Below are 23,177 nucleotides of genomic sequence, written 5' to 3' on the forward strand. Positions count from 1 at the left end.
TAGGCCTACTGTCTAGTGGCTAAACTCAAAGTCTCAACTCAAGACTTCTCAACTTTATGTGTCAAGATGTCTCCAGACATCAAGATTAAGATGATGGCTGAGGAGTCCTATGCATGACATTTAGAATTTTGTAACCAATTTTTGGCCCCAAAGTTGGCTACAATATGATACACTGTAGGCCTGTGCTTCGTAGAACCATTCCTGCCATCTGCTGGTGAATCCAGTCAATCACATAATACAACCATGATCAGCATTTCTTTGTGACATTTCTAAAAGCCAGTGCACAGCCGCAACAGCTCATCTGCAACCCTTTTACGTTAATTGTGTATCTTTAATGTACAACTTTAATTCCCCCTTACATCATTTAATTGCACAAAGTTGTTGCAGCGTTATGATGCGTGTATTATCTGAGATCGAGGACTATCCATCTATTTTGAATAGTACCATTATAAAATACATAATGTTTGTGGCTACACTGTCTGCACTTGATAATAGCACCTGCAAATGACAACGGCCAGTGTTTCCCCGGATTGTAACTGTATGGGGGTGTTGTATCGAACACGCAGACAGACAGGATGTGGAGCTGAAAGAAAGAAGGCGGAGAATAGTTGAAAGTCGCTGGAATTTCTTTCGCAAAATCCGAAAGGATTGCTATGGAATGATGCCCTTTATTTAGGAAAAACTAACAACCAAAGGGTAAGTGTAATTGATGTGACTTTTCTGTCCTTGTCTAAATAAATGTTACATTTGAAACTTATCGAGGCCCTTTCCAAGGCACGGAGACAGGGATATTTACTAGTCCCACTTCCCGAAGTTGGCTGCCAGACATGAGGAACAATTGGAGTTTCCGAATGCCCATTTGGGGAAAACACGAAGGAAGGACATTTATATTCCTATTCTTTCTAAGTATTCCATGTAACTGCAGTGTAATTTTCTTCAACCTTTGACAATAGGGTGTATTCTGAAGTAGTTATTTTTTACTTTAAAAATGAAAAATCTATGTTTTTTCATTTAATTTGACTGGAGTGTGTGTGATTTGTGACCAAGTCAAAACATTTCACTATTCAGTGGCCTTTTCTCAGTGATATTTGGAAATCGAATATGGTTTTTGTTGGCTAAACTATTCCAAGCTACTGTACATGATAGAAACAGTCATGAAGTGGTTCGTATGGTTCGCTAAATGCCAATCGATACAGTAGCAAAACATTAGATTGTTTGGTGAAATCATAATAATAAACATTAAATCAGTTTTGATTGATTTGTCTATTGTTAAAGCCATTCTCTCCACAGCTCAAACACACACATACATGTAAACATAAACACAACAACAAATAACCAACCATACAATACTGCATAGGACTATTGCAGCAAATGAAAAAAGTGATTTATGTTCTGCAGTACAGCAAATCATAGACTTATTGAATGCAAACGGCATGCATTCCAGACAGTGCTTTCTGTGAATGATTACCTGTGTGAGATTAGATGGCGTGGCATGCTCCAATCAGACATTGTTACATACCAGACTTCACAAGACACTTAAAGCTTCAAGCCTGTATCAACAAGCTGATGCTTATATTGAATTAGTCTGCAATTCAGTGTGCAATTCCACCACATAATCTATTCACCACTGCAGAAGAGACTGGACAGATGTATTTCTCACTAGCAATAATCCACTCAGATCAATATGAATGATCTAAAGCAAGTTTATCAGTAAGGTAGTATATATATATATATATATATATATATATATATATATATATATATATATATATATATATATGTATTCACTAACTGTAAGTCGCTCTGGATAAGAGCGTCTGCTAAATGACTAAAATGTAAATGTAAATGTTAATGTTACAAATATTGATGCTAAAGGCCCAGTGCAGTCAAAACGTGATTTTCCTGTGTTTTATACATATTTCCACACTTTGAGGTTGGAATAATACTGTGAAATTGTGAAAATGATGATAATGTCCTTTTAGTGTAAGAGCTGTTTGAAAACACCACCTGAAATGTCAGCCTGTTTTGGTGAGATGGAGTTTTAGCCTGTCTGGTGATGCGGTAAATTAGTTAATAGACCAATAAGAAAGAGAGTTCCAAACCTCTCTGCCAATAACAGCTAGTTTCAGTTTTCCCCTCCCCACTGAGACCACTCCCAGACAGTCCTAGCAAATATCTTTGCTAAGAAGCACATATTTTTTTTTTTTTACCACTTTAATTGAAAACAATCACATTAAGGTACTTAACTGTTACCCAGAAATTATTTGATATTGAGATACAAACTGCTGCGTTGGACCTTTATTGCTTTGGAACCAAACCCCATACTTACCCTTCAAAACAAACCAGATAAATAATACTCTGTTCTTTTTTAAAGCTTGGGACTTCCGAACGTGCCACCGTGCTGATGCCGTGGTGGCTGATGGGAATGTTTTACCTGTCATTACTCCTTTTGTCTCCATGGATAGGACCCCAGCAGGCCTAGAGAAATGTGGATGAAGAGTTATCCGGCCTCCAACATAAAGATATCCTTCCACTGAACCAAATAGTGCTGTTTATACACAAAGAGTTTAGCCTAGCACCTGGCTGCCACCATGATGATAGCCGGGCTGGTCTGGGTGTGCCTGGCACTGATAGGGGTGAGGAGCTGCCACGCCCACAGTCTGTTCACCTGTGAACCCATCAAGGTGCATCGCTGCCTGGGGATGCCCTACAACATGACCTTCTTCCCCAACATGATGGAGCACTATGACCAGGACATAGCAACCAGCAGGATGGAGGTGAGTGTTTCTCACTGTGATAAAACCCTAAGATTTCCCATCAGACTTGGAGCATAGAGGAAAAAACACCTTGCAGTTTGTTACAGATGTAGGATCTTAATTTGAGCCAGTTTGCTACAGCAGGAAAAGAATCCTGCAGCAACAGGAAATTATAATTATTATGTGGCTTATAATTAATGGACATTTTTGTAGGGGTTGATACATTTTTCGTAAGGGAAAAATCAAGTCTAAAATTTCAAAGTGGAAATTACAAACTGCAGAAGCCTTTTTAAACTTCAAATACACAACGCATTTTATATTAGCTGCATTACAGGGAAGTTCTCCTGCAACAGGGTGATCAAATTAAGATCCTACATATGTAATAGCATTTTTTTTCCATATGTTTGCCATGAATCCAACAGGTGCAAAAGGATTAATTGTGTATTAAAATAACTATTTTTCAAACCATTCTCTATGAACATGCTAAGATGTAGAGGAAATGCAGTCTTTTTAATGGACAGCTGAGTATTGTATCTTGTGTGTCTTAGTATTCTCGAAGGTCTTCCATCCCCTCTCGCTGTAGCTACAGTGTTTAGTTACACGTAATGTAGTTCACGAAAGTTCAATCAGATGGCTGAATGCTCGTTTAACTTCAACCAGTAAGCATAACATAATTCGCTTTTGTTTCCTATTCTACGGGAATACTGGGAGTGAATACAAATGTATCATCGTCAGCATAGCGTCTTGTTTCTTCTCCTCTTTCCTGTTAGCCATGTGTGGAATGTCATTCACCTATTTATATCAGAGGGCTGATGTAAATACTATGCATGGCAGTCTCTCTTGGCTAAGAGTTGAGGAGAGACTGACTGCATTACATCTTCTTTTTATAAGAAATATTAATGTGTTGAAAATCCCAAATTGTTTGCATAGTCAACTTACACACAGCTCTGACACACACACTTACCCCACCAGACATGCCACCAGGGGTCTTTTCACAGTCCCCAAATCCAGAACAAATTCAAGAAAGCATACAGTATTACATAGAGCCATTATTGCATGGAACTCTGTTCCATCTCAAATTGCTCAAATAAACAGCAAACCTGGTTTCAAAAAACAGATAAAGCAACACCTCACGGCACAACGCCTCTCCCCTATTTGACCTAGATAGTTTGTGTGTATGTATTGATATGTAGGCTACGTGTGCCTTTAAAAAAAATGTATGTAGTTCTGTCCTTGAGCTGTTCTTGTCTATTAACGTATTATGTCATGTTTCATGTTTTGTGTGGACCCCAGCAAGAGTAGCTGCTGCTTTTCCAACAGCTAATGGGGATCCTAATAAAATACCAAATACCAAATACCTTATAGCCTATATAAGCATGGCACAATAATGCACATTCCTCACGCTTGCTGTTTAACCTATGGGTTCACTTTTGCAATTTTCACCTTCCTCTATCTCAACCAATGGGTGTAAATCTTGGGATGTACAGTTGAAGTCGGAAGTTTACATACAACTTAGCCAAATACATTTAAACTCAGTTTTTCACAATTCCTCACATTTAGTCCTAGTAAAAACTCCCTGTCTTAGGTCAGTTAGGATCACCACTTTATTTTAAGAATGTGAAATGTCAGAATAATAGTAGAGAGAATGATTTATTTCAGCTTTTATTTATTTCATCACATTCCCAGTGGGTCAGAAGTTTACATACACTCAATTAGTATTTGGTAGCATTGCCTTTAAATTGTTTAACTTGGGTCAAACGTTTCGGGTAGCCTTCCACAAGCTTCCCACAATAAGTTGGGTGAATTTTGGCCCACTCCTCCTGACAGAGCTGGTGTAACTGAGTCAGGTTTGTAGGCCTCCTTGCTCGCACACACTTTTTTAGTTCTGCCCACACATTTTCTATAGGATTGAGGTCAGGGCTTTGTGATGGCCACTCCAATACCTTGACTTTGTTGTCCTTAAGCCATTTTGCCACAACTTTGGAAGTATGCTTGGGGTCATTGTCCATTTGGAAGACCCATTTGCGACCAAGCTTTGACTTCCTGACTGATGTCTTGAGATGTTGCTTCAATATATCCACATAATTTTCCTTCCTCATGATGCCATCTATTTTGTGAAGTGCACCAGTCCCTCCTGCAGCAAAGCACCCCCACAGCATGATGCTGCCACCCCCGTGCGTCATGGTTGGGATGGTGTTCTTCGGCTTGCAAGCTTCCCCCTTTTTCCTCCAAACATAACGATGGTCATTATGGCGAAACAGTTCTATTTTTGTTTCATCAGACCAGAGGACATTTCTCCAAAAAGTACGATCTTTGTCCCCATGTGCAGTTGCAAACCGTAGTCTGGCTTTTTTATGGCGGTTTTGGAGCATTGGCTTCTTCCTTGCTGAGCGGCCTTTCAGGTTATGTCGACATTTAATAAAATGTCATATTGCATTCCATCTTTATGGTTCATTCAGTAAAGCCTGTACTCGATTGAAATGAGTGTGGAGCAGACAGAGATATGCTGTACTCTTTGTGTGGTGTCTATCTATCAGGCTGAGCTGAGGTTCTCCTCTTATTTCAGGACAACCTCAGGGAGCCACAGGGAACTCTGGGTACTTTGTTGTGTGGGGCGGCCTTTGATTTAGGAGAGGAAGGGGAGGGAGACACACCCAGCCTCACACAAAGACTAGCCAGCATTCCTTCCACACTGTACTCTCTCTCTCTCTCTCTCTCTCTCTCTCTCTCTCTCTCTCTCTCTCTCTCTCTCTCTCTCTCTCTCTCTCTCTCTCTCTCTCTCTCTCTCTCTCTCTCTCTCTCTCTCTCTCTGTTTCTACCTCTCCCCCCTCTCTTCCTTTCTTTGTCTCTCACTCCTTCACTTCACTTCAAAGTGTCAGTGTTAGGTATCTATAGTAATAGATGCATACAGTACCTACTGCTGACAGTCAATCTGACCAAATGGCCTGTTGGAAAGTGTGCCATGATGGGGATCTAGGTATTGTTATGAAGTTGATTTTCCTGTTGCTCATCTGTTCAGTGTTATTCAATATGATTTTCCGGATGGAGGACTAGCCCTTTCCTTTAGGGGCATTGTTCCTGTTACCATGTCAATGTGACAATATTCTACTAGTGTTTGGCAGCTTAAAAGTAACACTTCAGGCACCTGTAAGGAAACTGACCAAAATAGCAGTAAGTGAAGAACTAGCATATGTTTTTAGTATACATTTCAAACTCAACCAATGCATTTTTAAGTTAGGATGCTATATTGCGTAGCCCTTTCTTGCTGTCAAATGACCAAATCGCCGTCTAGTGGCCTCATGAGTGAAATGTTATTAATATTTTCATAATGTAATAATTAATAAACAGAAAAAAGAAGAAAAAAAACTGCAGAAAATCTGGTGTTTCTGTGTCAAACGGGTTTGTTATATTTCCGTCTTCTGTGATGTATATAAAGTGTAATGTTGGAATGCAAACTCAAAATTGAATTCATTTCAACTCGATATCTGACATGGTACAGGTATTTTCTTTTTTGTAAAGTCCATAACCATGTGTGTGAGGTGTATACTTTTGTTTCAAAGTAGATTTGTTTAAGACTACCAAGAAACACTCTGTGTGACCCTGATTTAGCCCACTGCAGTATTAATTGAGTCATTATTATCCATAGTCGAGGGACCTTGGGTGGAAATCTACACTAGAGGAATCAGTAGATGGATCATGCTTTTGAATGAGGACAGACAGCCCCAATTCCAATACACTCCAAATGTATTCCAATTTACAGTGGCTCCACAGACAAATACACGAAACGGCAGATTGTAGACTAAGAAGAGCTCTTTGAGATGGAGTTTGGGACCTCCAAAGAAGTGAAACAAGGAGCCATACAGTCGGAGAGCCAGTTCCCCAGGCCCCATCTAGATCTGGGCTGCTGCCAGCCTGGTGCTGGGGAAACAGTCAGGGAGAGAACATTGAATAGTGGGGTTGTTAGGTTGGCCCTGTGTTGATGGTGGGATTGAGGGGGAAATGTGGCTTATACGCTGTAAACATCGGCTGGATTTACTGCCGCCAGCAGTCATAGTTCTTTCTGCATAACTGCATTTGTAAGCTGAACAGGAATGTTTGATAACATGGTGTATCTGATCCAAAGCAAGTGGCCCTTAGATTAAGATGGCCACATGATACAGTCTGTAATCTTTGAAGGATACAGTTATAATTGTTTTGGGAATGATTTGTGGCAGTCGTTACTGATGGTATCTTAAGCTTTTGTGATATGGTCATTACTTCGACAAGATCTGTTTATTTGGATAAACTCTGTTTAGCGTGACAAAACAATGCCAAAAATAACCATTCATGCTTTGGAAAGATGTGTTTTCATACTTTGGTAGAAATCACTGTGAACTCATTAACGGTTGTTAGAGCAGAGCAGCAGCTTTAGTGTGATGGAATGGATACTGAGCAGAAGCCCAACAGTTCTGTCCATTCCAGTCAACATCCCTCTTGACTCCTGGTTTCCAACCAGTCCCAGAGTCATTTCCTGATGCCCACCCCCATATACTAAAATCTGTTGAAACGGAAGAATATGAGACAGCCTCTGAAAGGAATCCTTTGTGTGGCACCATAATACAGTGCATTACAGCCTCTAATGTAGAGTAGCCTTTTTAGCTTTTCCAACCAAGTCACGTGTACAGGAAAATAAAACGATTCTATTTATGGATTTGCCCATGGCAAGGGACCTTCATGTACTGTATTGTGGCCTTGATTGAAAGAATTAACCTCACGTTGACTGACTTTTTAATTACAAACTGTTGTGATGTCTAAATGAATCTAGTTGAAATCAATATTGGTTGTTGGATGAAAAACATGTCTGACCATTTGTTCAGCTCCACCCTTACAGGTACAGGAGCCCAGTACTGGTATTTAGTAGGGTAGCAAAATTCCGGTAACTTTCCCAGGTTTTCCCAAAATCCTGGTTGAAAGATTCCTGGAATTAGGTTTGAATAAACCAGAAGTCCAGAAACTCCAACCAGGACTTCTGGAAAACCTTTGAATTTAGGGAAAGATACCGGAATTTTGCAACCCTAGTATTTACAGTATGTTCTTGAACCATAAAAATCTGAATGTATCTCTCTCTCTCTCTCGGTCATTCTCTCTCTCGCTCTCTCTCCCTTTCTCTCTCTCTCCCTTTCTCTCTCTCTCCCTTTCTCCCTCTTTCTCTCTCTCTCTCTCTCCCTTTCTCCCTCTTTCTCTCCCTTTCTCTCTCTCCCTTTCTCTCTCGCTCTCTCGCTCTCTCCCCTTCCCTACCTCCGTAGCCCTTCATGCCGCTGGTCAACCTGCGCTGCTCTCCAGACGTACATCACTTCCTGTGTCAGGCCTTTATCCCAGCATGCACTGAGGACACCAAGGTGATCCGGCCATGTCGTGACCTGTGTGAAACAGTGAGGTCAGACTGCAGGAAGGACATCAGCACCTTCGGCATTACCTGGCCTCCGGAGCTGCACTGTGACAGGTAGATGTGACTGACTGGGTTGAACGCAATTCTCCAGGTCTCAGGCAAGGTTACTCATCACGTGTGCGTGGTTCACTGAACCACAACATCTGTTACATACATAGGCGTGTTGTACCGTGCCAAGATTTATAGATGAAAAGGCACATGCATGACTTTTTTCAGATGACCAAATAGTAAGCGTTTATAAACTGCTTGCTAACTGCTAGTTGAACAGTTATTACATTTATCAGCACTAAGTTTTGAAATGGTATTAATTTAGTTATGGTCTTGACTCTTTACCCAACTTTTCTCCTCTAGATTGGAGGATTGCCTCTACTCTCCAGATGGCTCAGCTCTGCCATCAACCAGACTGACCACACCCAAGACCTCTCTGTCTGCCAAGAGGGACATGGGCTTCTGGTGCCCCCTTCAGCTGAAGACCCGACCCGGCCAGGGATCCACGTTCCTGGGTGCGGGGACTGTGCTCCCCCTTGCTCCAACATGTACTTCCAAGCCCCATGAGATCGAGTTCGCCAAGACCTTCATCGGGGTGTGCTCCATCGTCTGCCTCTGCGCCACGCTCTTCACTTTTCTCACCTTCCTCATCGACGTCAAACGCTTCCGCTACCCCGAACGGCCAATCATCTTCTATGCCGTGTGCTACAGCTTCGTGTCGCTCATCTACTTCATTGGCTTCCTGCTTGGGAACAATGCATCCTGCAACAAGGTCTGTTTATATCTGTGTCTGAAATGGCACCCAATCTATATTGTACACTACTTTTGACCAGAGCCCCCAGATCCCTATGGGCCCTGGTCTAAATTATTGTACTATGTAGGGAATAGGGTGCTATTTGGGATACATCCCATGTCTTGTGATGTACAGTACCAGTCAAAAGTTTGGACACACCTACTCATTCCAGGGATTTTCTTAATTTTTACTATTTTCTACATTGTAGAATAATAGTGAAGACATAAAAACTATGAAATCATGTAAAAAGTGTTAAACAAATCAAAATATATTTTATATGTGAGATTCTTCAAATAGCCACCCTTTGCCTTGATGACAGCTTTGCATACGATTGGCATTCTCTCAACCAGCTTCATGAGGTAGTCACCTGGAATGCATTTCAATTAACAGGTGTGCCTTCTTAAAAGTTAATTTGTGGAATTTATTTCCTTCTTAATGCGTTTGAGCCAATCAGTTGTGTTGTGACAAGGTAGGGGGGGTATACAGAAGATAGCCCTATTTGGTAAAAGACCAAGTCCATATTATGGCAAGAACAGCTAAAATAAGCAAAGGGAAACGACAGTCCATCAATACTTTAAGACATGAAGGTCAGTCAATATGGAACATTTCAAGAACTTTGAACGTTTCTTCAAGTGCAGTCGCAAAAACCATCAAGCGCTATGATGAAACTGGCTCTCATGAGGACCGCCACAGGAATGGAAGACACAGAGTTACCTCTGCTGCAGAGGATAAGTTCATTAGAGTTACCAGCTTCAGAAATTGCAGCCCAAATAAATGCTTCACAGAGTTCAAGTAACAGACACATCTCAACATCAACTGTTCAAAGGGGACTGTGTGAAACAGCCCTTCATGGTTGAATTGCTGCAAAGAAACCACTACTAAAGGACACCAATAAGAAGAAGAGACTTGCTTGGACCAAGAAACACGAGCAATGGACATTAGACCGGTGGAAATGTGTCCTTTGGTCTGGAGTCCAAATTGGAGATTTTGGGTTCCAACCGCCGTGTCTTTGTGAGACGTGGTGTGGGTGAACGGATGATCTCCGCATGTGTATTTCCCACCGTAAAGCATGGAGGAGGAGGTGTTATGGTGTGGGGGTGCTTTGGTGACACTCTTTGTGATTTATTTAGAATTCAAGGCACACTTAACCAGCATGGCTACCACAGCATTCTACAGCGATACACAATCCCATCTGGTTTGGGCTTAGTGGGACTATCATTTGTTTTTCAACAGGACAATGACCCAACACACCTCCAGGCTGTGTAAGGGCTATTTTACCAAGAAGGAGAGTGATGGAATGTTGCATCAGATGACCTGGCCTCCACAATCCCCCGACCTCAACCCAATTGAGATGGTTTGGGATGAGTCGGACCGCAGAGTGAAGGAAAAGCAGCCAACAAGTGCTCAGCAAGACTGTTGGAAAAGCATTCCAGGTGAAGCTGGTTGAGAGAATGCCAAGAGTGTGCAAAGCTGTCATCAAGGCAAAAGGTGGCTATTTGAAGAATCTCAAATATAAAATATATTTTGGATTTGTTTAACACTTTTTTGGTTACTACATGATTCCATATGTGTTATTTCATAGTGTTGATGTCTTCACTATTATTCTACAATGTAAAAAATTGTAAAAATAAAGAAAAACCCTTGAATGAGTAGGTGTGTCCAAACTTTTGACTGGTAGTGTATGTCCTGGGATGAAGTTATGTAGCTATGTATTGTGATGTTTTATATGTATGCCAGGTATACCTTTTATTTTCCTAGCAAACTTCTCTATGGGACATAAAAGTAGTAATTCATTCGTTAATCAATTTATTCATTCATTCATCCCAGGCGGTGCACCTGGCTGCCATGGACACGGTGGTGCTCGGCTCCCAGAGTAAAGGCTGTACGTTACTCTTCATGCTGCTCTACTTCTTCTCCATGGCCGGCATCGTCTGGTGGGTCATCCTCACCATCACCTGGTTCCTGGCCGGGCCCAAGTGGAGCTGTGAGGCCATCGAGAAGAAGGCGGTGTGGTTCCACTCTGTCGCCTGGGGGATCCCTGGAGCACTAACCGTCATGCTACTGGCTCTCAACAAGGTGGAGGGAGATAACATCAGCGGCGTGTGCTTCGTGGGGCTCTATGATCTGGACGCGCTGCGGTACTTTGTGCTGGCGCCGATGTGTATCGGGGTGGTGGTGGGGCTGTCTCTGCTGCTGGCTGGGATCGTGTCGCTCAATAACGTAGCGTCAGGTGATCCAGCACGATGAGAGGAACCAGGAGAAGCTGAAGAAGTTTATGATCCGTATCGGGGGTGTTCAGTGGTCTGTACCTGGTGCCCCTGGTCACTCTGCAGGGGTGTTACATCTATGAACAGAGCCAGCGCTCCACTTGGGAAAAAACCTGGATCAATGACCGCTGCCAGGAGTACAGCATTCCCTGCTCACACAAGGTAACACACACGCTTAGCACTAGAACATTTTCATAATAATTTGATATCTCTATGAAGATATGCCACTGCAAAATTCATCAAACATTAATAGATGTTAAAAATCAGTGCTGTTCTTATGCCTTCTTTCAGCCACAGTAGAATGTACGATGATATTTGGCAGATGTTTAAATGGAAATGGTCTAATTAAGCAATAAGGCACGAGGGGGTGTGGTACTATACAACATCTGTAGAGGACGACCCTACCTCACACACGAAGCGGCGCATGTCCTAATCCAGGCACTTGTCCTCTCCCATCTGGACTACTGCAACTCGCTGTTGGCTGGGCTACCCACTTGTGCCATCAAACCCCTGCAATTTATTCAGAACGCTGCAGCCCACCTGGTTTTCAACCTTCCCAAGTTCTCCCATGTCAACCCGCTCCTCAGCACACTCCACTGGCTTCCAGTCGAAGCTTGCATCCACTACAAGACCATGGTGCTTGCCTACGGCGCACTGCCTCTCCCTACCTATGCTCAAGGCCCTACACCCCAACCCGAGCACTCTGTTCTGCCACCTCTGGTCTCTTGGCTCTCCCACCCCTACGGAAGGGCAGCTTCTGCTCAGCCCAGTCCAAGCTCTTCTTTGTCCTGGAACCCCAATGTTTGAACCAGCTTCCCCCTGAAGCTAGGACAGCAAAGTCCCTTCCCATCTACCGAAAACACCTGAAAACCTACCTCTTCAAAGAGTATCTTAAATAATCCCCCCCCCCCCCAAAAAAGGATAATAATAAAATATTCCTGAAACAACACAATTTCCCTTGACACCTCCCCCCACCACCCTCTTTCTAGCTTTGCTGATAGCTACTTTATTGAGGGAATGTGTACTTACTATGCCTGTGATATGTGGTTGTCCCACCAACTATCTTAAGATGAATGTAAGTCACTCTGGATAAGAGCATCTGCTAAATGACTCAAATGTAAATGTATATGGTTATTATTCCACGGCTAAGGGTTTGGCCATTTACCACAAACCCCAGAGGTGCCTGATTACTATTATAAACTGGTTACCAACGTAATTAGAACTGTAAAAAAAAACACAGCTTTCAGCCAATCAGCATTCAGGGCTCAAACAACCCGGTTTATAATACAATGTTGTGTTTCAGACTACAGAGTCTGATCGTCCGGACCTGTCCCTATTCCTGATTAAATACCTGATGACCCTGGTGGTTGGGATCTCAGCTGTGTTCTGGGTCAGCAGCAAGAAGACCTGCTCAGAATGGGCCTTCTTCTTCAACAGGACCAGGAAGAAAGAGTATGAACACTTCACTAATGCCTGTCTCTCAACTGCTGAAACAAATCATATTTTCTACATGGATTGTATCCCAAATGGCACCCTAGTGCAAAAGTAGTGCATTATATAAGGAATAGGGTGCCATTTGGGAAGCAACTTGGGTTTTTACAGTATGCAACATTTACAGATTGCAAATAAATATAATTATACTGTGTTCTAATTCTATTTCTCTATCCAGCCCCATTAGTGAGAGCCGCAGAGTTCTTCAGGAGTCCTGTGAGTTCTTCCTCAAACACAACAGCCGTGTCCAGCACAAGAAGAACCACTATAACCCCGGCTCCCACAAACTTAAGGTAATCTCCAAGTCCATGGGCACCAGCACCGGTGCCTCAGCCACCGGCAACCACGGCACCTCAGCAGTGGGCAACCATGAGGCCGTCCGGGGCCAGGCTTCTCTCTCTGAGGCCAGGGGCTCGTCTGAGGCCTCCGCCAGGGAGCAGCTGGAAAGGGGCAGCTCCACCCGTGGCTCCAGGCTGGGGGAGAGGGACAGGGAGAGGGAGAGGCAGCCCAGCGGACAGGCCCTGTCTGGGGGGAGAGAGGGGAGAGAGGGGGCAGAGAGACGCAGTAAGAAGGGCAGCTCCAGCAAGGTTAGCAGCCGCTCAGAGAGCTTCCACAGAGTCGCAGAGGGAAGGTAAAGACAGATACTTTCACCCTTTTTCCCAAGTACTTTCTGACCTATACATACGTACTTCAAAAGGTTTTGTTCGCTCCACCGTTAACAGGTTGTTTTTTGCAAACTTGTCTTGTAGGATGACTCCCAGGAGTGACCTATCAGAGACGAGACAGATGCCCAGTGGACAGGACCTGGCTTTAAGCCACTCTCACAGCGGCAGCGCGAAAGGCTCCGTCCCTCACCTGGTTCGCCAGGTACCAGAGGAGAAGAAGGACAAGGACAACAGCGGCTGAGCCCAACCAGCAGGCTCCTAAGATACTTAACACCAGCAGAGATGAGCAACTCTGGTCCTCAGGGGCTGGACTGAATTTCTGCTGGTTTTTGTTCTTCCATTCAAATGAGCAACTGATTTAGCCTGTCATACCATACCAGATGTGTACACTCTCAGATCAATCAGTGATATTAGTGGATCGATAGTACCAGAGAGAGAAGAGAAAACCAGCAGAAAACAGGAGTTTTCCTTCAAACCACAGAGACAGGAAGGAAGAGACTAGGTGGGTCACCAGGGTCCTAGAGAGCTCCATTCACTGACCGACCCAACAGGTGTAGCTACTGTACGTCAGTCAGCTTTACTGGATCACTGGCCACATCAAGGTGAATGAGGTTAGAGAATCATGCAGCTCTTCAGACCAACGGTTGCATTTCCCTGCTGTAAAACAGTCACTTAGGTTGACGTATTGTTTATTTACTTATGAAAGCTATACTTTTCTGTTAGTAGATTTGATATGTAAAGTGTGTAGAATATACACTGGCAATATTTATGTAAACTATTTTATTTTCTATCACTGGACTAGTCTTTACACTGAGTTTAAGCGCTTGAAAATCTGAAAATCACGAATGTTTCACCAAACAATCAGAACTTCAAGGATATCTAGCTGTAGAGGTTAACTATGTTTATTTTATTGTTGTATTCAAATGGTTAATGTCATTTGCATGTAGACAATTCCATCATGAAAGAATGAGTAGCAAGCATAGCAGTTCTGTAGTTAAAGTAATTGCATTAGACAGGAGGGTCTCACTACCAATACACTCAGTATGCTACTCGACTTTTCATTCCATTTCCATTACAATGTTTATTTCAGTATATCTATAAATAGTTACATAAGCAATTTTCAATTTTGCTGACTCTCCTCATAAACTTCATTTCCTGTAAATCTGTGTGGAGCATATGCTTTTATACTACAGTTTCTAGAAGAATGTGCCTCATGAACTAAATCATGGTCTTCAGATGCTTTACATGTGTGACATAGTCATTCCATGTGTGTATTCATCTCCAGTGAAATATGTGGACAAAGTAACCATGCTTATTTCTGGCTCTTGACCTTATGGAAGTTGTTGTGGTTGGACATCTCACTACACTAGAGGAGTTACCACTTATAGATTAACCGAGTGCAAAGACTGAGTGATAATGTACAATTTGTACAGATATATAATGTTTGTTTTGTTTTGTTTCAACCAAATATAGTAGTATGTATGCCTAACATAATAACTGATGATCCAATATGAAAACTCTAGTTGAAAAATCTGAGATGAAATCCAATCCAAAGCATGTACCTAGTTGAGTGGATTTTTTTGGACAAATGTGTGGGTTTTGTTCAGTATTTCAATTGGCATGATTCTTACCGGTAATCCTTTAATTGTGTTTGACTCTACACATTTTTCTTGCAAGCATTTTCCCGAAAGGCCTGTTGGGAATAAGTCTTGCACACTGTATTAGTGAAAACCATTTATCCATCCATACATATTCACAATACTTTGATTAGTATTTTAATCCCTCCATTCTGTATTGTTTTATTGTCTTTATTTTGACCCTGTCCTTGATCTTCACCCAAATCTATAGTATTATGTGGCTATCTGAAGACAAAGGTTACAGCTAAAGGGAATTTGTTATCTTGCTTCCACTCCTTCACACATTAACAGTATAACCACTACTCATCCTTGATGGCATATGGACTTGTTTAGGCTATAGAACATTTTTTATTTTATTTTAAATTCCCTATACATTTTTGTGAGCTTTTGTAGTGTTATGTTGTATGTACTATTTGATATATATTTTGTATCAATTATATTTCCTTTTAATAAAATATTATTGAATAAAATAAACTGAAATGTAATTTGTCTCATGAATGAATGCCTGGTTTTGTATCGCCCATACAGACAGTGAACCAGGTTGTCATGTTTGTGTTATATGCCGTGTTCAAAACAACTGGGAACTCGGAAAACTCCGACTTCAGGTGCGTTCATGAAGAGAAAACTAGCTCCGACTGGGAAAAATATTTTTGAACGTTCATCCAACTCGGAATTCCAAGTCGGAAACTCGGGTGTCTTTCTAGAGCTCCGACCTAAAAATCATTGACGTCATGATTTGACCTCGTTTTTTTCAAAGTTCCCAGTTGTCTTGAAAGCACCAATAGACATAACCTATAATTGTTTGTCATCATCAACATAATCATCATCAGCTAGCCTACAGGGAAAATACATAGGGAAGACGGGACTGGACATTTCCTCTTTTGTTCTTTATTGCTCCTCTATTGTTCCTCAAGCAAGGTAGGAGGCCGATGACATCACCGATTCCCATCAGATCGCCTCCTTGAATGCCCAACTCCTTGATGTTTGCACTTGTGTCTAAAAACACAATTTTGCTCAAAAGTTTGTTTTGTAACCTTTAGTGTGTGTACTTTACTGTATTTATACTTGACATATTGCTTTTCAACAGTAAAAGTTCAATCACTCTGTAAAGCTAAACTTCTGCGATGCAGATTGAATAGAACCCTTTGTTATAGTGAAGCGATTGAGGGGGAACAAATAGCCTAAAACGGGTCTTGAACAAGTGACCATGTGGTTAACAAATGTGCCAGTTCCAGACCTATTGACACGCAGTAGGCTCACATTAAGATCATTTATATTTTCAAATAAAATGTTATTTCCTGCCCATGATAACTTCTGAGTAGGTCCAGACATTTGAACAAACCTTAGTGGCAAAAACCCATAAATCATAGGCTATGTGAGAACAAATTTGTAGACAGAGCATAGGCGCGCTGTAAACTTCCCCTCATTCCCACTCACTTGAAATACGGCGCAGCAGAGCAGCAGGGCAGTGCTGTGGTCTCTCTCGATCTTTTGGGAAAATAAAAGATGGTATCACCTCTAACTCGTCTGCTGCTCCTCACATGCGTGATTCTACCTTTCCATGGAGCAGAGAAATTGAGAAAGGGACTTGACAGGAAGGATGTTGAATACGAAAAGGTAAAAAACTATCTCAAATAGATTATTTTCGGTAAAGCTGCACAGTCCTCAAACCGCCGAAAACTAGCGAATCCCATCCTGATTCATTTCACATTTAACCAATGTTTAAGCCTTTAATTGTTGCAATTTCTTTTCATTATTTCCCCCTTTAAAATATCAAAACGTTTTTTTTAAAGATGTTTGCTTTTGAGTGATTTTCAGTTCTATACCTACTACCATCATTTTGAATGGGCTATGGATGATCGGTGCCACGTTGACCAGTGGCCACTCGCAAATGTTCTTTCAATATTATATAGCATATTGGGCATAACTGATGCAAACAAGAAGTTGGCAAAGGTCCAGCATGCAGAAGAATAACAAAGACCCAGACAGAAGTCATGAGGGGTCTGGCTGGTTCATTGTTTGTTCACTGGGCACAGACGTCTGTTCAACGTCTAGTTTTGATTGACATTTGGTTGAGTTGTCAACTAACGTGAATTCAACAAAAAATGGCACCATGTCATTTGATTTAGGTTAAAAGATGGGTGAAAAAAAGACGAAATGCCCTTATGTTGATAACTTTTTGCAAATCCAATTAGTTTTCCACGTTGATTCAACTCATCACATAGATTTTGGGGGGTTGAAATGACGTGAAACGCTGTTTCAACTAGTTTTTGTTGCTTTGGTGTAGGCCTAGTGTATACATCTGACCAGCAGTATAGGACTGCATGGCAATAACTGAGTAATGTGATATGATGAACAGCATCTTGTTATTATCTGTCTAGTGTACTGGAAACGATGCAGACAAACCAAACTGCACCAGAATCTCTGCTGAATCCGATTCAAGATCCTCTTATTTGAACAACATGGTAATAATCTTTTCCAGAGCATATAGCTTTTTGCTTGCCACTGTACTGTGTATTCTGTATGTCTTTAGCAGCATGCTCTCACCCTGGCTTGAAGTCTGCTCACTGTTTGCTGAGAGGACATCACTTTTTTTCTCTATATTTAGTCTTCTTCTTGTCCAGCGCCTGTGAACAGTTTTGATCTGTGTAAAACCTCGTTGAGTCGAAGCTTAATGTATGGTGTGTTGGGGATTTCTCAATGTTGATCCATAGTTGCAATAACAGTCACTTTTTCTGTTATCACAGCAGTAGTATGTTTGTCTGTGTAAAGTATAAACACTGTATATTATACAGTTGGCTACTGCAGTTTGTTCAGTACGTTTCGGATTAGTTAATAGGAAAGTCAGCTGTGTAGCTGAGCAGAACAGAGGTTCCTTTCATGGCTTTTCAATTCTCTCCAGAAACAAATCAAACCCTAATAAACGTCTGAGACATTCATTCTCTCAACTGTGGTCTTATAATGATGTTGGATCCAGTCCTGAATGGCTCAGTTGATAGAACATTGCGCTTGTAATGCCAGGATTGTGAGTTGGAGTCCCGGGACCACCCATATGTAAAAATGTATGGATAAAAGTGTCTGCTAAATGGCATATATTAGTAAAGGATAATAACCACATTCAAATCTATGTATAGTCTCAGAGGCATTTACATATTGTTACTTATAGGCTACTGTATTATGTATCCCAAATCCCAAGCATGTGCTTAAGTGATTTTATAGGAGAATACAATCTGTCATTTCAACAGCATGACCCTGGTACTTTGTTTGGTAAGCTGAGGGACCCTGATACATCACTACCCCAGTCAGAGCTGACCCCTAGGTGGTTCCACCATAGTCACTTAATGGCAAAAACAGACCAGGGCCCGGTTTTCTGACAGCGATGGAACGTAGGCCTGCGAATGTTTTAATGATGCATCTTTTCCTACAAAGGCCGAAATGTAACATGCGTTTCCAAAACACCATGCAGAGAGAACGGTTGCTAAGCGCATCGTTAAAGCATGTGTTGATACTGATGGGATCGAAAGAAAGCAAGTGCTGCTCTCGGATCAGTTTTCTCCATACAAATCTTTCCTTAACATTATAATTATTTCACAATACTGACGACGGATCAGCTCCTAGAGTGATATTACCACCTATGGCTCGCAAATATTAAGGTGGCTTATTGTAATGATAAAATTGCACTAAATCACAGATTTGGCACATCATTGTGCACATGTTAGGCTACACATCATATCATAAAATATGTTGAGACAAATTAAAGACAGTTGCCTACAAGTAACAAAATAGAACTCAATTGATTGAACATGAAATGTATTTCAATATGATTGAAATAGGCCTATAGCTTACTGTTTATATTTGAATGCGGTCATCTCTCATTTTAAACATATTTTTATACTAGCTTGTTTGTATCAACTGCAAAGACATTGGCAACTTTGTATTTCTAGTATGCATGCATGACTGTAAGTCGCTTTGGATAAAAGCGTCTGCTAAATGGCATATTATTATTATTATTATTATTATTAACTTTGTTCTGAAGTTATCATGCTCACAGAGACAGATGTGATTCTATGTTTAGCGGAGATCTTCTGTGTATAAAGTGACGTGGGAGGGCAAAAAGCATCTAACGACGCATAGCTGTTCCTACGAAGTGGTCTGAGGCAGGCGTTAGATTTCGAGCGTTTTCAAGTGCAACTTTAATAACGATGGTTTTGGGGAAACAGCTCGGACATTTAACGACGCTCCTACGAAGGTTCTAACGATGAACTTAGCCTTAAGATGATTTTGGGAAACCGGGCCCAGGGCTCCTCAGGCCTGGTATGTTGCTCAGTATACCATTTGTGTCTCGACAGCTGGAATTTAAATACTGCATGTAATTCCGTAGCCTACCCCATTTTATATTTGATTTTGGCATTCCTGAAATGATCATTGTCTAAAAGATGTAATATGAACAATATCAGCTCAAGTTAGAACACGTTCTTGAAATAACCAGTTCATTGTAATATAAGCTGAAGTTGTCTTTGGTTTCTTTTTTGTTATAGAAGACTCAGGCTTTGCACGGCACAGCTGCATGACATTTTCTAGCCGATTCTCAAATGGTCACTAATGACTCCATTGAGCACTGGCTAACTTTTTCCTTTGTCCTTTTTTATCCTTTGAGTGAATCTTCTTGATCTGAGAACAAGGCTACATGATTTATTCTGATACAATGTGCTTAACTAAGAGTATCACAAGTTTGTATGTTAAATATTGGTCTATAGGCCTAGTACATCAGACTGATTTCCCTCCATTTACATCTACTCAGTTGCAGATTCACCAAGTATATCTAAGTATGAGAGTCTTGTGATAAGCAGTCATGTTGGAGAAGCATGGTTTCTCTCTCAGTGTGTGGTATGGTTACTTTGGCCAGCCAGCCTGTCTGTATGTGTTTGAGTCATTGTGAGTAAGAGGGAGCATCCGTTTAAACAAAACAGAACTGGACATTAAATCAAGCTGGTCTGTCTGTCTGTCTCAAGCGACTGACTGACCACAAACACTGGAGCACAGATTTACACTCTGAATTCCTGATGCATTCACTCTATCTCTCTCATTCACTTCATTTGGCCACAAATGGCCCAGACATCTGACATCATCTTTTGCACTTTTGTGATTGGGAGTCAAGTCCCCTTGGGCACAAACTGGTTGAATCAACGTTGTTTCCAAATAATTGAAGAAAAAAAAAATCAATGTGATGATGTTACATCAATGTGGAAAACTGATTGCATTTGCAAAAAGTCATCAACGTAAAGGAGTTTCGGAAATGTTTATATTTTTTCACCTAACTTTTAACCTAAACCCAATGACAAGGTTAACATTTTTGTTGATTTCAGGTTGAATTCACAACTCAATCAATTGTAAATGAAAACTAGACGTTGAACTGACTTTTGTATCCACCATTATCCATTACAGGTCTGGATGTCCATTGTAATGAATTGGACACATACATTTGATGTAGTCCATATGATGCTTAGATGACAACCTGGTATTTCTTAACTCTAGGTGGTATGTTATTAGTGTGGTTACTAGAACAGTCTGTCTCTCCCTCGTGTTCCCCATTATAACAGTGTCTCTCTCTCTCCCTCCATCTCTTCCTCTCCCCCTCTCCCTCTCATTCTCCAGTACAACAGCTGCCCCCAGGGTCCGGCTGGCACCCCGGGCAGGGAGGGTAATCCTGGCTCCAATGGCATCCCTGGGACCCCTGGCATCCCGGGGCGCGATGGCATCAAGGGGGAGAAAGGAGAGTGTGTGAGTGAGGTGTTTGAGGAGCCCTGGAAACCCAACTACAAGCAGTGTGCCTGGAACTCACTCAACTATGGGATCGACCTGGGCAAGATAGCTGTAAGTGTCTGGCAATGCTCACCAGACAGGATCTGGGGCACTGAGTAATATGGTTACATCAGCATTATTATTATATTGATCATCCATAATAAGGTTGATTGTGTTCTTTAGAGAAAAGTATTCGTTAACATGTTATTTTAATTTGCTCTTAAGCCTGTGTACTAACAGTGTAATTACTAGTAACAACATTGTATTATTCACACTGAATTGAAATGAGACATGAATACAAAACATAAAACATTGAAGATGCTATCATTGGATGCTATTGTTAGGATTTCCTCTCCACCTCTTGTGTCTCCTGTAGGACTGTACATTCACCAAGCTGCGTTCAGACAGTGCCCTGCGTGTGCTCTTCAGCGGCTCCCCTGAGGCTGAAGTGTAAGACAGCCTGCTGCCAGCGTTGGTACTTCACCTTCAACGGAGCTGAGTGTACAGGACCTCTGCCCCATCGAGTTCATCATCTACCTAGACCAAGGCAGCCCTGAGCTCAACTCCACCATCAACATACACAGAACCTCATCTGGTAAGAAATTATACCACCAACATGCACAGCTCATCCGGTAAGCGGAACGGAGCTGAACTGAGCTAGTGTAGCTAATGAGAGCCATTTGTTTGTGGTGATATTTTTGCTTATATATCTCAAATGCGAAATCTATTTTAGCCTTGAATTAGTAATAATATCTCTACTATTGCTGTTTAAGTTCTACTGTGAAGCAAGACATTTGGCATATGCATACCCACTTCATGCTGTTTTTTTTTCTTTCTTAAGCTGCCAAGTTCACCAGTGTAGAAAGACCAAAACAAAGCAATTAAAAGGCCTCGTCTTGGCACACATACGGTAGTGTGGGTGTACAATGTAACTCAGGAAGTTGTCTTGTAAATGAACCTCAATGACCTTAGTATTTTTCGCAGTGACACTTTAACTTAAGTTGCCCTTATACCTACTGTTAACTGTTGCTTTAACAAGCGACACCTCTCATGAGTCCCCTTCCAGACCAGACAGTTCTTTGTCAGATTCTGTAGCTCCGTCTCTGTGTCGGTCTGGGCACCTGCCATCCCTATCAGAGCCGGGCAGGAGTGAGTAATTCGGAGGATTGCTGGAGCTTCCCAGGATGAGTCTTGCCTCTTCGTTTCGTACTGGTTATCCTCTCCTGAGACTCTCTCCAGAGTGGGTGAAGGCTGGGCAGTCTCGTCAGGTGGGACGCCAGGGACAGGAGGAATCAACCACCCCCGCCGTCGTGTGTATGGTTCCCGTGTACTGAGTCATTATAGAAAGTTCAGTAATGGGGTGAGGTGTCCCCATGGACACAGGAAACTGGGAGGACTTTCCCGGGGGTCAGACACGTTGGGCCCACCAAATCCTTACGCACCGGGTGGCCCGGCCACCAGAATTCAGTAAAAGGCCTCCACATCATGGTGATTCCACAGTTACCGGGCAGGTGGAAGGTCGATCTGGGCCGCATCTCACGAACTCCCAAGAGCGAGGCAAACGGTGATTATTGTGGGTGCTGAGCTGGAGGACTCCGCAGTGGGCAGGTTCATCGGCTGGTTCCCCACACTGCCAGGAGATATGTCCCATCTCCCCACACCGGTAACACTGTCGAGTTCCCCCTCCTGGTGTACTCTTCTTGGACCCGCCTGGTTTCTGGCTCCCCTGGAGCCGGGATAAGTCCCTGACGGGGCTGGGTTCGAGACCTTAGGGTCCTTTTGGACGGGTTCTTCCCATTTGTGGTGGGGCCGCCCCTCCTGGGGGTCTTTTTCGGGAAGCAGATTCAGCATCTCCGCTGTGGCCTGGTACTTTTCCCCACAGCTTCCCACGGTCAGGATCAGCCGTGGTCAAGGCCTGTTGACTGATGAACCGTTTTGCCTCATAAGGCAGGGCGCGTGAGGTACCATCCACCATAACGGCCTCCCACCACCGCCCGGCTGTATTCCTCTGTGGATCCAGCCATTTCCTTGCGATTCGGACGTTCTGCGATCTGCGCCCGAGGAGGTTGGTCTGGTTGGAAGGTCCAGCTGTGAAAGCGCTGGGCCATACCAAACTTTTTTGTGAGTCCATATCTACAGGATCTCAGACTTCCAGGGCATCATAGTTGCACCTGGTCAGGGCCCAGGTCCCGGAGCAGCATTCAGCGATTCCCCGCGGTTAGAAAGGGGGCTAACAGACCAAACCACTGTTGCGGGCCAGGCTTCCCTAGTGGCCGTGGCCTCAAATGCGTCGCATGCCTCAACTGTCTCGGGTAGCTCCCATCTTAGATATAAAGTCACTTGCCTTTAT

General features: G+C 42.5%; 2 protein-coding genes across 2 annotated transcripts; both read left to right on the forward strand.

The window, feature by feature from the left end:
- Window positions 1–346: 346 nt before the first annotated feature.
- On the forward strand, window positions 347–15,368 carry LOC121543044 (frizzled-6). Its single transcript, XM_041852740.2, is given in 10 exon segments — window positions 347–696; window positions 2,466–2,777; window positions 8,042–8,238; window positions 8,536–8,944; window positions 10,793–11,188; window positions 11,190–11,252; window positions 11,254–11,394; window positions 12,536–12,684; window positions 12,902–13,354; window positions 13,473–15,368. Coding segments are annotated over 9 exon segments (2,151 nt in total). The 5' UTR covers window positions 347–696; window positions 2,466–2,591; the 3' UTR covers window positions 13,630–15,368.
- A 1,055-nt stretch (window positions 15,369–16,423) lies between these two features.
- Window positions 16,424–21,463, forward strand: LOC121543043 (collagen triple helix repeat-containing protein 1). The gene is given in 6 exon segments (XM_045219105.1): window positions 16,424–16,642; window positions 17,407–17,490; window positions 20,681–20,899; window positions 21,204–21,263; window positions 21,265–21,342; window positions 21,344–21,463. Coding segments are annotated over 6 exon segments (672 nt in total). The 5' UTR covers window positions 16,424–16,531.
- The last annotated feature ends 1,714 nt before the right edge of the window (window positions 21,464–23,177 follow it).

Source organism: Coregonus clupeaformis, unplaced genomic scaffold, assembly GCF_020615455.1.
Source record: "Coregonus clupeaformis isolate EN_2021a unplaced genomic scaffold, ASM2061545v1 scaf2064, whole genome shotgun sequence".
In the NCBI taxonomy this organism is placed as follows: Eukaryota; Metazoa; Chordata; class Actinopteri; order Salmoniformes; family Salmonidae; genus Coregonus; species Coregonus clupeaformis.